This window comes from Mesocricetus auratus, unplaced genomic scaffold (genome assembly GCF_017639785.1).
Source record: "Mesocricetus auratus isolate SY011 unplaced genomic scaffold, BCM_Maur_2.0 Super-Scaffold_100676, whole genome shotgun sequence".
In the NCBI taxonomy this organism is placed as follows: Eukaryota; Metazoa; Chordata; class Mammalia; order Rodentia; family Cricetidae; genus Mesocricetus; species Mesocricetus auratus.
The window spans coordinates 139,190,506-139,207,196 of record NW_024429266.1 but is presented as its reverse complement, the minus strand read 5'-3'; the positions used below and the strand labels follow the sequence as shown (position 1 = coordinate 139,207,196).

General features: G+C 38.6%; 1 protein-coding gene across 4 annotated transcripts in view; it reads left to right on the top strand.

Annotated features, from left to right (window-relative positions):
• Ctnna2 (catenin alpha 2) overlaps positions 1–16,691 on the top strand; it is a 1,132,589-nt gene that overhangs the window by 144,036 nt on the left and 971,862 nt on the right. For all 4 annotated transcript variants that reach the window (XM_005078277.4, XM_005078278.4, XM_040738184.1 and 1 more), the window contains exon 2: positions 6,336–6,442. In XM_005078277.4, the coding sequence (XP_005078334.1) occupies positions 6,341–6,442 (102 nt within the window). In that variant the 5' untranslated portion in view covers positions 6,336–6,340. The remainder of the gene's footprint in view (positions 1–6,335; positions 6,443–16,691) is intronic.

The following is a 16,691-nucleotide window of genomic DNA, read 5'->3' as shown; positions in this document are numbered from 1 at the left end:
TCTTTTGTGTTTGAGTAAAGATAACTGACTCAAATACATTCATATGATGCTGGGGTCCTATTCCTTTTTATAATGATAATGCATTTTATATTTTGGGAAAATACTTACTATTAATAAAAATAATGAATGTTTCCAGAAATATTGGTATACATCCTATCCCTTAAGTTACTTAATAGAGACTTTGTGAAGTACATGTGATCATGATTTTTTACTTGAGGAATAAGGGACTAAGAAAAGACAAATGATTGGACATTATTCACAAGCTGAATAGCTGCTAGACATTAAATAAAAAACTCTATGTGACACCATAGTGTTAACTAGCTGCTGCATAACCACCCATGGCAAAGACTTGCTGATGTGTGGTGTGTAAAAATAAGTATGATCTATCTCACCACAATGGTTTTAGCTGACCAGGCTTGCTATAGCTTTGCATGGCACCCTGGCTGGAGGTGTGACTTCCCCAGTCCTTCTTTTTTGATTATCATGGGTAGAATGTGGCAGCACAATGGGGGATTTCTAGCTAGGAAACTGTACTGTAGACAGTTCCCTGGGGAAATGAGGGAGTATTAGGAGGGTTGGTGGGAGGGTGTGAGAGGAGGGGAGGGAAGGGAAGAGGGACCTGGGATTGACATGTGAAGCAACCTTGTTTCTAATTTAAATTTAAATTTAAAAATAAAAATAAAAAAATAATTAAAAACAAAACCCCAACTTCCAGTCTACATGAAAAGCCACTGTGTTTTGTGATTATCTTTTGGGTGATCAATCATGGCTGTCAACATGAGGCACTTGGAAAGAGGGAACCACACCTGAAGAAATGCCTCCATCAGACTGGACTGTGGGTGTGTCCATGGGGCATTTTTATTTATTTCTAATTGATTATAGGAGGGCTCAGATCATTATAGGCATTGTTATCTATAGGGGAGTGGACCTGGATTACATAAGAAGGGTAGCTGACTTTGAGCCTGGAAGCCAGCCACCAAGCAGCCTTCCTCTGTGGTTTCTCCTTCAGGCGTTTGGATGCATTCCTAACTTTGCAGCGTTTGATGATGGAACTATAACCTGTAAGCTCACATAAAATATTCCCTTCACAAAATGCTTTTTTTTCAGGATGTTTTTCACAGGAACATAAAAACAAAACCAGAACAGATACTTTATAAATCCTGAGTGTCCTAGTAGGTTGATATCCTCAGCAGGAGTCAGCAATATTGAATGTGTCATGGACCAGATGCCCACTACTAATTTCTTGCATGCATGTCCAGCTTATATCCCTTAGGTTCCATTTGCCCTAGCTAAAGATGCTCAACACTAAGTCATAAACTTACTAACTTATGGAAATAAGATTCTCTGTCTACTTTGATTACTTCATTATTCATTTTTCCAGTGAGTACTTTGTAGATGACAGCAATGTCAAAAGGTTGGAGGTGTCTGCTTGTTTCTTCTCTTCTGTGTCTTCCTCTGTGCCCATTATCACTCTAGAGGCAGAAATTAGTTGGTGAACCTAGAAGACTATGGGAAGGATGAACCAACTATAATCTTCCTGGCATTTCAACTGGCCATACATTCTCTCTTAAATTTCATTAAAAGAACAGTATATATTGTATAGAACAGTGTTACTCAGAATAGCAAGGCAAATATGTTCATTGTAGAAATAGCATATTTCCATTATTAAAGATGAGATAAGGGGCTGGCTCTGCTACATTTTCTTCAGAGCAAGCCCAATGGAAGCTGAAATAGTAATATTCTGGACACAACTCTGTCTCCACCTCCAAATGTAGACATATAAGTGGTGGGAAGATTGTGGTGTACAGGTGGGTTTCCTCTGCAGAGTAAGCATCTTGGTGGTGCTGAAAATATTCTGCAGAGACCCTCTTGTCTGAAACCTGGTATCAGCCAGAGTTCAAGATTGCCTGCTACAAGAGATTTCACAAAGGGGTGACAACTTGTCAAAAGAGCTTGTAGGTGAGACTGGATCCCAGACAATGTTGGTGGGCCGAACCACATTTTGACTAGAACCATATAGAAGTGCAAACTTCTTGTCCTCTTTTTAAAACCTACCTCTCGTGATGATAGTCTACAGATGGACCTGTGGCAGACGTCACTTTGTTCTCCATAACCTTACTCTGGTTTCACCAGGTTGAGTACATCTCCCTTTTATGCATTCTCTATATTTGCGTGTTTAATTCACCTTTTGCTCCCAGCTTGTTAGGACAGCCAGGGACAGGCTTCAACTCTAACCACCCCAGTAATTTAGGAAAAGCAGCTTTGCAATTTCTTCTTAATAAATTTATAACATGCCAAATTTTCTCATTTTTTGTGACAGTATGACCTGTGTGGCAAAGGAATGATTGAGGTTTATCCCTAAGGGTATACACTGAGTGATTTGACAAGCAAGTCTTCTTTTATGTTTAGAATAAGAACATCTCTGTGACCTTCAGGACTTGTGACTAAATGCTTCTCAGCTCACAGAAAGCTTCGAGTTCTGCTCAGGAGCATTTATTTCTCCTTTCTATTTGAAGCCAGGTCAGTGGATATGAGGTGACTGTGTCAGCAGTTTTGGTTCTCGCCCCAGCACCTGTGTGTGTGTGTGTGTGTGTGTGTGCGCGCGCGTGTGCTACTTTATAAAGTTCTATATTGGGATACCCTTAAAGGACTCTGTGTACCATCCTTGATCTGACAGTTTATATAACTAGCATGGCCATCTTGCAAAGGAAACCCTCTGTCTAATCTGTGTGGGTCAGGTTGTACATACGTGTGTTTGCATACACATGTTCATGTGATTGTACACATGTGTGTGGAGGTTAGCACACAACTGTGCTTGGCATTTATCTCAGATACTGAACATCCTGTCTGTTTTAAAAAGTTGTGTTATTTTCATGTGAATCTGAGTGTGGGAGCATTAGTGTATATGTACTATGCATGTTCAAGAGTCCATACGTGCTAAAGAGCCTCAGATCCCCTAGAACTGCACTTACAGGCTGCTGTAAAATGCCTGAAGTAGGTGCTGGGAACTGAATTCGTGTCCTCTCCTAGATCGGTAAACAATCTCTGAGCTGTATCTCCACATACCTTGTTTATGTTTTGTTTTAGTTTTTATTTTATGCTTTTTGAAGCAGGGTCACTTACTTTACCCTAGAGCTGGTCAATGTACCTAGGTTGTCTGACCAGCAATTACTTAGGATATAACTACCTCCAACCCACCAGCTCTGAGATACCAAACTCAGGTTACCTTGGCTGACCTTTTAGATGGCTACTGAGTATCTAGCTTAGGTTCTGTTAATTTACACTTTATTGGTTGAGCTCTTACCCCAGCCTAAGTCTTTCATGGTTACTTCAGCATCATGTAAGAGTGACTTTAACACTGCTGCCCTGGCTTTCTCACAGGATTTCCTCATCACTGCTATACCATTAAGTGTCCTATCAGAATTTGAACAGTTCTCAGACTAGTCCTCCATGTGCTGGACCTGGTGCTAACTGCTGAACTAGGATCCCTTGTGCTGGTCTAAGGAGACTCTTTTGTCTCTAAATCAGACTGCCACACTATTGACACAACGAACCCCAGAGAAATGGGAATTTCCCCAGGAGTTTTATGATGGGAGAAGGAAAGTTACCAGTCAGAGTCCTGGAAAGACATTTCATGCAGTTCTAACAAATTGCCCGGCCACCTTACAGAATGAGATTGAAGGTCAGACAGTGATGGTCAAAAGTGGATGGGACAACTTTTAGATGGATATCCATGGTCCTCTACTTACACTTTAGTAACGTTTTAGAATCCCTAAAATCCTAAGGTGGACTTGAGAGGGTCACTGGGTCTCTTTGTTCCTCTTCCTAACAGTGTCTCAGTAATCAAGTCACCCCTCCACTCCCGGGTGTTTAGTTGACTTCTTGAGGACAGATGGCTGAATTTGGCTCTTTGTGGCACAGGCTATAACACCAAATTTGGTAACAATATCAGTGCAACAAAAAGATACCAAAACATATGCAGGGAGCTTCTGGCATCCTTACCACTGTACAGCAGGAGAAGTCCCATGCCCAGGCACAGAATTCCCTGCCTGTCAGCACTGCCTGCAGCAGTTGCTAGTGTGAATGGGGAAATTGTAAAGTGTCTGCATGTTTCTGAGCACCAGCAGCATTTGTGTGCCAGCTATTGTTGTTGTAAAGGAACCCAGTTCTAAATCTGTGTACTTGGATCGCTGTGCTTGGTTTATTTAGAACTTGGCATTTGGAGAGATATAAAATAGCAGCACACTGTGTCTTTGCCTTTTCTTATTTTCTTGAGCAATTTGGCTGGGTCTTTTTGCCAGACAATTAGCTAGGTGTGGGATACAGGAGGGAGGGCTGCTGAAGAAGAACTTCATCATGTTGCCTATTGTGATGGACCTTTGTATTGTTAATTTGAGTGGGACTAATCATCTATATTGATTTATAAGGATGGAATTGAGTTGTGATGTTGATTCAAAAGAAGAAAGCAGGCATGAACAGTTTGATTTATGGTAGTATTAAGGCAAATAATTTAGATTCAGTTTCTGCAATCTAAAGTCGCCTGTCTGGTGTTTACATGTCAGAATACATTCAGCAATTTCTTGATGAGAAATACACCCCAGATGGAATGTGTAATTTATTTTTTGAGGCCAGAGTTCAGAGCCATATTTTGTGGTGACCTCTTGGAGATTGGAGAGGAGGCGACCTGGGATTCAGTTGTTCTTATGTGAGAGTGGGTTGATTTGGAAAGAGATGAATAGGCTATGAGACACTCATGGTTTATAACCATGCGATTACCTTGATTCTGGAGATAGTGCTAATTTACAACCATGAAAATTTACTGCATTTATAAGGTACCCTTTCTGCATGAGTGATGGAAACTACTGTCCTGAAGTGTATGATATTCTGATTTCGGTTAAGAAGAAAACAGCCCAGTGACCTTTTTCAAAGCCTTGGGATCATGCATCTTATGACCATAGCGAATATACTTTTATTCACAGTCACTCTTTGTATGTCTCTCCACTCTGGCTGTAATGACACTTTCTCAATTCTCCAACTTCTGTTTGTCCTCTTGGCAATATTTGTCACACCAAGTCTTAATTCTCTGACTTGGACATGTTTAGTTTCAAAGCATAAGTTGCATGAGGTCAAGATCCAATCCTTTGTCTCAAGATGGCAGATGAATGTGTACTAAACATTAAATGAATGGAATGTTTCTGTAGTATCAGGTTCTTGTAATGTCTTTTATGTGGGTTCAAGAGGGACACTGAGACACATTGTTGTGGGTAAGGATTTTATTAGAAGAGTTATTCAAGTCAAGACAGACAGACACAGACAATATCATGGCAAGAGTCCTGCAGAGAGTTGAAGGCTCAGCACCGAAGACAGATAGAATAGTGGGGTCTTTGAAGAAGGGAATCCTAACCCATGAGGCAGAAGCATGGACATTTACTCATGCTGTCTAAAAACAGAGGAGAATTCATTACTAGAAACAGAAGCCAGGCTCTTGATTCCCAAGCAGCAGGCAGGGAAAGGGGTGGAAAGTAGGATGTGTGACTACCAGTGTTCCCCCTTTGATGTCATCACACTTCCCTACGTGTTGTAGTTCATCTTATTTGTCACCTTGACACACTTGGGAAGAGGGAATCTTAATTGCAAATTTGTCCCTATCAGATAGATCCCTAGTTATGGTTCAGGGTTATTTTCTTGATTTTTCATTGATGTGAGATAGTCTAGCCCACTGGTGGTGTTGCTGTTGACAGGGAGGTGATCGTGAGCTATATAAAAAAAGTTATTAAAAGCTTAATCAGGAACAAGCCAGTAAGCACTATTCCTCTGTGATTTCTCTGTCGAGGCCCTGCCTTGCATTCTCATCTTGACTTCTCTTGATGATAGACTATAGTATGTAAGTTCCCTTTGGTCATAGTGCTTAGTCATAGCAATGGAGAGTAAACTACAACACCACATAAGATATCCAGTACCTGGAAGCTTGTCTACATAGAAACTCATAGACATGGCCCAAGTAGACCCTGTCAGTATCTATAAGTGAAGGCCTGCTGCAGGTATTGTGGTCAGAGCTGAATTCTGGTTTGTATTATAACCCTACATTCTTACAGGTCCTACCTGTTATGTCCCAGTGTATACTGGAATTCTAAGGAATCTTCCAAAATATCTCAGCTCCCGGAATTTCACAACACAATACTAGCTCTGGTTTTCTCATCCTTGATTTTACAGAGTTGGACCTAAAACAATCCTCAAGCATCTTAGAGAACTGGGTGATGTACTCCTTTTGAACACCATGGTCATAGCATATGTCCTGGAACGTTCTTTCTAATGGATGCCTTATGTTCCTGCAGGGAGCATGACTTCAGCAACTTCACCTATCATTTTAAAATGGGATCCCAAAAGTTTGGAAATCCGGACACTTACAGTGGAAAGGCTGTTGGAGCCACTAGTGACACAGGTAAGGGGTTTTTCACTATATATGCTTAACTGGTGATTTCTATGATCCTATAAGGACTGTGGAAGTCTTCAAGAGGATACATCATGCCATCATGCGATTACTAAGTAAATATTATTTCCCCAGCTGTGGAATGTCCCATTGCCTTTTATCACATAAAGTAGCTTTTTAGCAACCATTAATATGAGTTTTTAAAAAACAAAGTTGTTGAGATAATTAAAGAGAGGGCCCTTGGTGAAGAGAGCCCTCATTTGAAACACAGGACTCATTGTCTAAATGAGCCATTCCTCACTCACTTGCAGATGAGAATGAATAGGGAAAAACCTTTGACTGTTCCCTAGCAGTGAATATTTATTTAACTACTCTCCTCTCTGTTTCCTGGGGCAAACTTCATACTATTAGAATTGGGGGTTTGTTTCATTTGGGGGATGGCACATTTCCACAAGGTGAATGTCAAGAGCACAGAATGTCATCAGGTTTTCAAATGTTGGCAATTAATGTATAGTGTCTCATGAATCCTGTCCTTTGTGATTGAACTCTTAAGTTCCTGCAATATGAAAATGTGAACTTTTTATGATGCATTTGTAGAGATTCATTATGCCACATGAAGCTTGAGGCTATTTTTATTGGTTTGTGCTGGATGCTTTAACAAATTACCATCAAGTTAATGGCTTCAAGCAACATAGATTTATTGTTTGATGGTTTTAGAGGTCAGAAATTTTAATGTCAAGGCACTGGCAACGGTGTACTTTTTTTGGATACTTGAGAAGAAAATCATGTCCTTGCTTTTTCTAGCTTCTACAAGCCTCTTGCCTTCTGTGACCTCTTCCAATATATTTGAGGTCAGCAATATAGAATCTGTGCATTTCTTTTTCTTATCTCTGCTTTATTCATGTACGCTTTCTGAGATCGAAACTCTTAGGACTCTGTTATGTTGAGCCTACTCAAAGATACCAGACAATTTTCTACATCTGCATATTTTTAGCCTGATTGTATCTTTAAAGTCCTTTTGCTATTAAGGTAACATACTTAGAGTTTCCATGAATAGGAGGTAGCAGTTTTGAGAGGACTGGGATGTATCATTCACTATGACATGCAGTAAATGGTGTCCTTCCCATGTGCAAAATATTTTCATTAAGTCTCCAAGTTACTAAAAATCTCAATCATTATAGCTTCAATTACATTTCAAAATCTCTCTTCTCTATTGCCTTTAAAGCCTCCAATCTCATTTGAACCCTTTAGGGAAAAGTCAAGCAAAGTTGTTCTACACTAGTGAGCAAGGCATGGTCTCCTGAAATGAACTGGTAAAGGAGAGAGGTAATCTTAGTTACAGACATTCCAATTCCAGAAGCGAAGAAATACAAGAATAAAGTTTGATAGCCTCAAATGTAGAGCTTCCTCTGGGCAATTGTTACTAGACTCCAAGTCCTGTGAGCAACCCTCTGGTGTTTGAGAACCTACCCCTTGAATCACTTCTTTTTCATGGAGCTCTGCCCAGATTGCTCCTGTTGCATATGTGACCATAGTTTCTGCAGATCATAATTCGGGGAACAAATCATCCCATTGAGGTCTACCTTTTAAGTCCAAGCTTTTAACCATTTCAAGAATCTTTGGTTTCCCATTTGTACCTGTGATGATTCATTCTGTTAAACAATCTCTAGACAGTCTTTTTTTTTCTCGATATTCCCATGAACAGGCAATGCCCCTGTTACAATGGCGAAGGGAATCCCATTGTCACACAACTAGGTTTTTCACTGCAGTACTGAATACTCCAAGGTATGTATTTGTATAAGGGCCTACCAAAAGACCATCAGGTCATACAAGACTGTCCCTCCTTAAATGAAGAGCCTTATGGTTTAGGAATGGAGTTGATACATAATAACCCCCAAGGAGTAAAATTTATTAGAAGAAAGGCCTTTGTATCTCAGTTTGTAATCTCTTGCATCTTTTTAGTAACTAGATAGAGAAATGAAGCCATTCCTTCTTGGCCCTGCTTAGAAATATCTTCAGTTAAATATCTATGCTTATCACTGTTCCAGTGATAATTACTCTGTTGCTCTCTAACAAACTTTTATTTTCCTCTTCTTTCCAATACCATGCACCTGATTTCTTTCAGAGCCTCAGCTAATGTAATCTTTGATGGTCATATTTCTAAAAAGATACTTTGTGGTGATTTGAGTCAGTCTTCAAGATGACAAACATTGCCGGTACCTTGTTTCTGGCATTCTGAACTATCACCAGCAAGGGGTTTAGGAGACATAGTTAAGAAACAAACAGACAAAACAAAGCAAAACAACCCCAAAACCTTCAAATAAGAAAGTAAATGATTAAAATATTGCATTTATTCATTGTGTCAGGGCATGGAAGTCAGAAGGGCAACATTTGAGAGTTAATCCTCTCCTTCTACCTTCTGGGGTCTGGGGATGTAACTCAGGTCATCAGGTTGTTGGCAAGTACCTTTACCTGTAGACCATCTCACTGATCCAAGAAGGTTTATTACTATTGATTATTATTGCTAATTATTATTATTTATGCTCTGCATGCTTCTTTCATTCTTTGTCTTCCTCTAATCATCTGAAGACTACAAAAAAGCCCTACTTTATAAAGAAAGGATCTATTAGTTTCCAGTTGCCGCTGCCATGATTTACTCCTGTTTTGCTCTGTAGTTTAAAGACTGCAGATATATTACATCACAGTTCTGAGATAAGCAGTCCTAGTATCAGGATGTTTGTAGGGCTTCATCTCTTGAGGCTTCTTTATAATGGAGGCTCCATGTTTTATATTTATTAGTGTGAGGGATTCATCTATTTCCTGTCTTTGCCTCACCTCTCTCCATCTCCATGTCCAGCAGCCTAGCCAGCTCCAAATAACTCTCTCTGACCCAAGTTCATAGGATCCAGTCTCCTCTGCTGATCTTCAATCCTCCTGTATCTATTTAATGAGGTTCTGGTGACCGTATGCCCCAAGATGCTCTAACCATGTGCATAGCTGTTTCCCCACTACAGTTATTTATTATATTGGCTACACCTTTATGTGCAATTGGTCAAATATCTCATGTGTATTTTCAATTTCTTTGTGATTCTTGTTAGTTATTTGATAGCATGCTGACTCCCTACTCAGCTTGTGATCTGTGAATGAGAGTCAGTTCATGAAATGTTGGCTAGTGGGTGACAATAAGCACAAAGTAAACAATGGGATATTTTTGTAATCACTTGATAGAGTCAAATTTGGCCTTACGTTTTGATTTTTAAAACTAAATTACTCTTTTCATTATGTTTTATGGAAAGGTGTTTGTGAGGTATTAGAATAAATTGATCTATTGTAGGAGGTATGTGTAGAGGGCTGCTTTAGGAGAGACATTAGGAACAAGAGAAGACTGATCTCACGTGTTCCTCCATAAAAGTAGGTAATGACTGGGTATCTTTTTCTGGCCTATTAAATGCTCCCTTCATTATATCATTATATACATACCTGTAATATTTAGCTTACCAACTAAATGTAATGAAGTATTAGAATGTAATACTTATAATTACCCAAATGGTGAATGAATGCAGTTTTCTCTGTTTCCTACTGTAAGAGAAATATATATTCTCATTTTCATACTAGTTATAAACCAATAACGAGTAACTATGGAATTATGTGATATTGCACAGAAGTAAAATTGTGTGGACTTTTAATTTTTAAAATTTTCTACTTTTAGCAATCTTCAACTTAGTTCATATCAAAATATCTTTTGTTGGATAAAATGAGTGATTCAGAAAGGATCATACTATTGACACTGTTTGGCTTCTGAGGTGTTTAGCTCTGCAACTAACCACAATATCCATCGAGTACCTCCAATATCTGCAAGCTTTAACTAATAGGCTACAGGGTTATAAAAATTCTTCCTTACATGTTGTTGCTAAGCTGGAATTTTTTATTTAATACCATGTAGAGAAACACACCAAACTCAGGAATGAACCCTTTACAATTGATTGCTGGTTCTTGGAGCACTTAAGAAAGACAAAAGAAATGTAAAATATTAGGTGTAAATTCCATAACTGACATTTAAGGAAAAATGTAGAACACAGAGAGAAAAATGAATCACAACACCAGCTGTATCAAATGCATGCTTACAACTTCATGAATAAGATATTGTTCATAGGAAAACTGAATGCCCTGGGAACATGTTTTACTGCCTCACACTTTCTTGAAAGCTTTGATAATAGCTGAAACAAACGACAACAAAAAGGAGAAGTCAGTGTGCTCAGGGTCAATTCCTTCACCATAATAAGAAAGATGACATTAAGAATTTACTATTGACAAATACCGAAATATTATGGTAATTGTTGCTTAATATGAATTAACATGTGTATGAATGTTATATATCTGTCTGAAAGTGTTGCGATGGAAAGATTATTTTTGAAGAAATTTTGCATGATTTAAATCCTGAAATAATTGACCTTGTGAACTTCTGACATTGAAGAAGAGGCGTGAACTTTGTGTAAATTGAAACATTGGGGAGTTTGAGTAGACTGCATTCTGTGACAATAAGTGCTATTGTGAATCAAAAATATTTTGTTAGGTAACTTTATGAGAAAACTCATGTGTACATGGACATACATATGTACACAGTGTATGCATCTGGATTAAAGAACTCTCAGATAATTTTTAGAAAAATTGTAGACAATATGTAAGTTAATACGAAATACTCATCCTTCCCACCAAGTCATTCACGGCCACTAGTAGCTACATTTACTACAGTTTTGTAGCATTAAATGTGTTTAATATTTTTATTTTGTTTCGTGAATTAGTAGTTTTATCTCTATATATTAGGATTCTGTGTGGGCATATGTGCGTGCAGTGCCTGTTGAGGCCAGAAGAGGACGTAAGATGTCTTGATGCTGGAGTTACTGGCAGTTGGGAATTGCCTGGTGTGGATGCTGAGAATTGAACTCGGGTCCTCTGAAAGAGCAGTTAGCGCTCGTAAGCATCAAGTCCCCTCTCCAAATCTCTCCATTACTTTTAAAAATATGTTTTAAAAAGAGGCTTCATGTTTACCCTGCAAAGAATAAAAAGGATATTTAAAGACACTAAGAAAACAGAATTTAAGGATTGTGAAACTAGAATCGCAAAAAGAGAATACAAGAGTAAAATGGCCATGATGAGTTCAAATTCTATTCTCCTTTAATGTGGCAAACAAACTCCTTTCTCAAGGGACAAGCAATGAAATGGAAGCAATGAAGAATAAAATTAAGAGAGAGGAAATCAGGTGAGGAAGGAGAGAGATGGCAGGGAGCCCAGTAGAACTCTGCCTGTCACTCCCCACTGCAGATGCTGGAACACCTCAGGGAAAGGTATGTAAGTAATATCACAGTTACCAAAGACGTCCAGGAGCAGACAGAATGTTGGGGTAAGTCATGTAAACATGGAAAATCTGTTTAAAGATAGCTTCTGATAAAAAAAGCACCAGGACAGATGGATGCCTAGATGAATATTAGTTGCACTTGCAATGAAAAAAGAGGAAAATTCATTTTTCAGTTCAGAGCTTTATAAACCACACCTAATTCCAGGAGTAAAAGTAACACTCGGAAAGAAAGCCCCTCTAAGAATCAAGCCATCTGTCCCATCTTCTTTTCCCCCTATAACATAGTATCTCTTCTTTACAATTAACACTATTTAATAATTTATATATAAAGTGACCAAAAATAATTATAAAAGGGGATCACATTGCTTCCTCCTCTGCACCCTTTTCCATCTATCTAAAGAATGTAAGTATTGATAAGTGTCTTTATTCATGACTTATTATGAGAGTCACAGATTCATTTGGGTGGTTTCTATGGCAACACCATAAATTATAAGCAGCTGTGTATGCATTTCTGTCAAATAACGTAATGGGTTAGAGGATGCAGTAACAAACACATGATGAGGAAGGGGTCTATTCCTTTTTGATAAATTCTTTATGGTTTTTTATCCAGCCTGTTTCTAAACATTTCACACATCTATGGTTAACTAAATATTTTCTTGCTAGATTTTGTTTTCATTTTTTTGGATGGTGTTTTCTTGTCCATTAATGCTAGTTTTCTGCTTTTAAGTTGAATTGAAAGTGTGCATGCCTAAACCACATAAAATTCTTTAATGATTTTTGATACTTCTGTAACTTTTCTTCATAACTATATGTATGCATAAATACAGAATAATAGCATGACTTGAATACAAGTAACTTGGTCATGATTTAGAGAGTTATCTTTATTACTTACATTAAGATTTTACTTAATGACTATATAAAATTTAGTGCCTTACAGGTAGTTTCATCTCTTCATGTCCAGTGTCCTCAAGTTACTAGGTTTTCGCAGGAAATGACATATATCTCAGGTTGTCCTATTGAAATAGATGTTTGAATTGAGGTCACAGGGAAGACTGTGAGACAGTCATTGACAGGAATTGAATTTATGACTGTGTAATCTGGAGTTAGATTAATTTCTGTTTGGGGATTAGGCTCAATATTTTAATGTGTGCCACCAGATGGGAGTGATGCTCTTTCCGTTATGTGACCAGCTGTGTTGGCCCTATTTTGAAACTTGATTAATACATTAAGCTCTTTTAAACACACACACACACACATACCCGTGAGATTTCTAAAGTGATACTTACACTATTAAAGATGTGAAATTATTTAATGCAAGATTTTTTGCTAATATTTTTTGCAAAATAAATACAACATAACACTAGTTAAAACCAGCATTAGTTATACTTATGATATTTTTCAGTGACAAAATCATTGCACATGATAAAGTATGTTAGTGTAACCCTGTGTTAGTTTGTTTGACACAAACATACCACCCTGAAGTACAATAGGAGTCCTCCCTCTCCCCACTGTTAGAGACAATTACTTTCAATCACCGATATCCAGAGCACTGTGGTGTAATTTCACTGTGCCTGGCATACATATACCCTCCGTCAACTGGTAACATCTGCCTTTCCTAGGAAATCCAGACTCAATCAGTAAACCATTATCATGGTTTGAGACTACAAAGTATTATATTATAATATTTATTTACAACAACGTCTGGAATTGGTGCAGTCATTATATTTTGTGATAATAGAATCATAATAAAAGTCTCACCCCTACACAGGGATTAGCCCTATAAATGGTTCTCTAATTCAACGTGGTCAGCCTGAAAACATATAAACAGGCAATATTGTATGGTCTCAGCAGGAGATGTATATCTCTCTGTCTTTACCTCTATCTCTATATTACTGTGTGCTTACACATAGGTGATCTCCCTCTTTCTCTCCATCTCCCCCCCCCCATTTTGTAGTTTATATACTTCTCTGTATGTGCTTGGGCAGATGGACATGAGAGGCAGATGCTGGATGTCTTCCCCAGTCTGTCTGGCTGTCCACCAAGCTCCCTAGGGCTTGGCTTAAGACAAGGTTCACTGTATCCAGCTTTTACATGTGCGCTTGGGGATCCAAACCTAGTTCGTCATGCTTGTACCACCAGCAATTTACAAGTTGAACCAGTTCCCTACCTCTTGATCCTGATTTCTCTTACAAGTGAAGCCCTTACAGGGCCTAGCCCGAGGTCAGAATGAAATGTTCTGAGTCATTTTTATTAGACTCTCCTCCATGCTTTGAAGTCCTTACTGCTCTGAATTTACAAGGAACTCCCCTCCATGATTATGCAGCTAATCCCAGAAAAGACAGGAAATTACTCCTGCTTTCCTGGGTCTCATGGGACTTCTAGGTATTTTTACTTACTTGATTTTTGGATTTAGTAAAGTAAATATTTTATCTGCATCTGGTAGCAAGACTTGAACAAAGCAAGACCTAAGCATTTAGAAAAAGCTCGATGTTGCCCTGAAACAGGTGCAGAAAATACTGATGTGCTGGGGGTGTCATTCACAGAGGAGGACCAATGTGTAAATGGGGAGGATGCGGGTTAGAATTCAGAGCTGAAAGGGAGGAAATGGAGACAACAGAACATACCACACAATAAAAGCAGTACCAAGAGTGAAGGCTGTAGCTCAGTAGTAGGAGTATAACTCAGTGGGAGAGCTCTTAAATGGGAAAGACAATATACTTTCTCTTGTTTGTGTTATTTAATTCTGTTAAAAGCCTGCTGTAGACTGACATAGATCCATTTATAAACACATTTCTTAGCCTACAAATTTACAAGTTAAATTGGAAAAATCTATATCTTTATTCAATGGTTAGTGTGTATGAAATGTCTCAATTTTGCAAAATCTCTTTCATTTGGTTTAACAATACAATCAAGCTGTTAAAATTATTTCTCTTCATTTTTTTTAAAATTTGGGTACTTCAGTGAATGTTTTCAATGGGAAAATAGAATTTAAAATTAAACATTTAAGTGAAACTCCTGCCAAAGAAGGATCATGTTTTATGTGTTTGAAATAAGAATATTAATGAAATTTTATGTGATCTAATCCAGTAATTTCAAGGGGTAAATTATTTGAGGTTAGGAATCAAACTGACTCTGCTTCAGATGGTATAGAAACATTACCTGAACTGGATGTAAGAAAGAAGAAAAGAAAGAAAAGGGAATACCTATGAAATTCCTGCATTCCCCCAGAAAGACCTCTACTGGCAAACTAATTAAAGCATGGCAGGTGTCTGAGCCAAAGGCATAAGACATGTCAGCTGGCCTCTTTTACCTATTTCCCATCTGCTTTTGAAAGTGTAACATGTACACTTTGCTTTCACACACTTCAGGAGAGAAACACAGTAAAAGCACTGGAAAAATAAACCACTTACTATTCTGAGAATAAAACTCTCAATTCTAGTGCCGCTGATATTCCAGTTTGATGGGCTCTCCTTTTTAAGATTTATTTTTTATTCCTATTGTATGGGTTTGTGTATGTGTATGTATGTATGTGTGTTCATGTGTATGTGTGAGTGAGTGCATGCGTGTGTGTGTGTGTGTGTGTGTGTGTGTTTAATACCTGTTGCCAGGAAAAGCCATAAAAGTGTGTCAGATCCCTTGAAGCTGGTGTTACAGGTGCTTGTGAGCCTTCTGTTATGAGTGCTGGGAACCCAACTCAGGTCTACTGGAAAAGTAGCAAGCCCTTTAGCATCCAAGCCCTTATCCAGGCCCTCTTCATGGGATTCTTCTCCAGAGGCTGAATCTCCTTCCACTTTGATTAACCTTCATTCTCTGTCTACACATTTTATGTTCTTGATGTCGGGTCTTTCATCTTGGAAGTCCTTTCCTCTTTCTCCGTTTTCTTCCCTGTGGATTCTAATTTCCACTGCAGTTTTCATTATAACATGTATGCTGTGAGCAGAGTTCCATTTCAGCCCACCTGGAACAGCTCACTAGAGAGGTTAGCTGTGCCCCCCTCTTTATGAAACCATCCTGGTTTTCTTCAATCCTGATGGCATAGGACTCATTCCAAATCATCCCGGTCCTCTCTTTTGATGTCCAGAATTGTCATCTAAATCATGCAACAACAGGATCTTCTTTCCTGTCTCTGCACAAGATGCTGAATCAGCAGCGGAGACAATGAATAGCTTTATCATCTCCCTTCCCTCTTTAAGAAGCTGCATTGTTTTATCTCAGGACAAAGTGAAAACAGGGTGACTATATCCTGAGTTGAGAGCAGCCCTCATCACGCAGCTCTTAGTAAACTGACTCAAGGCTGAGAGCCCCTATGTCAATGTCTTGGACAGTGAAGACCCAGCTCCTTCTCTATCTAAGAATGATGCCATTTACTTGGATTGCCCTTTTATCTTAGAGCAGATTTGTGCTCCGATGTCACTGAGAAGGAGAACATTCCCTTCCATTTTCTCATTTTCTGTCCCTCTCTCCCTCCTTTCCCTGTCTCTTCCTTCCTAGTCACTCATTCTGCACTCCAGTCTCCTCACGTTCATGCCCCCTCCTTTGCCTTCTTCCCTTTCTTCTCACCCTCCTCTTTCTTTCCGAATATTGCCCCTATCTGTACTTGTCTTATGGAGTTGAATATAATCTCTCTGGCTTCTACACTGGATGGGCAGCTTCTTGAGGACAAGGATGACATCAGTCCAATTCTCACATTCATTTACACTGCCATGGCCCTAGAAATTTGTGGGTGATTAAATAAAATCCTCTCTTTAAAATATGCAATACAAATATATTGTTTTGTCTTCTTCATTTTTCCAGAATTAGCAAGCAGTGGAAAGTGATTACATACTGCAGTGCATCTTTCATGAAGACATCGATATTTTTAACAGTTGCTTGTCATGTGATTTTTAGATGTGATAACCAAAATGA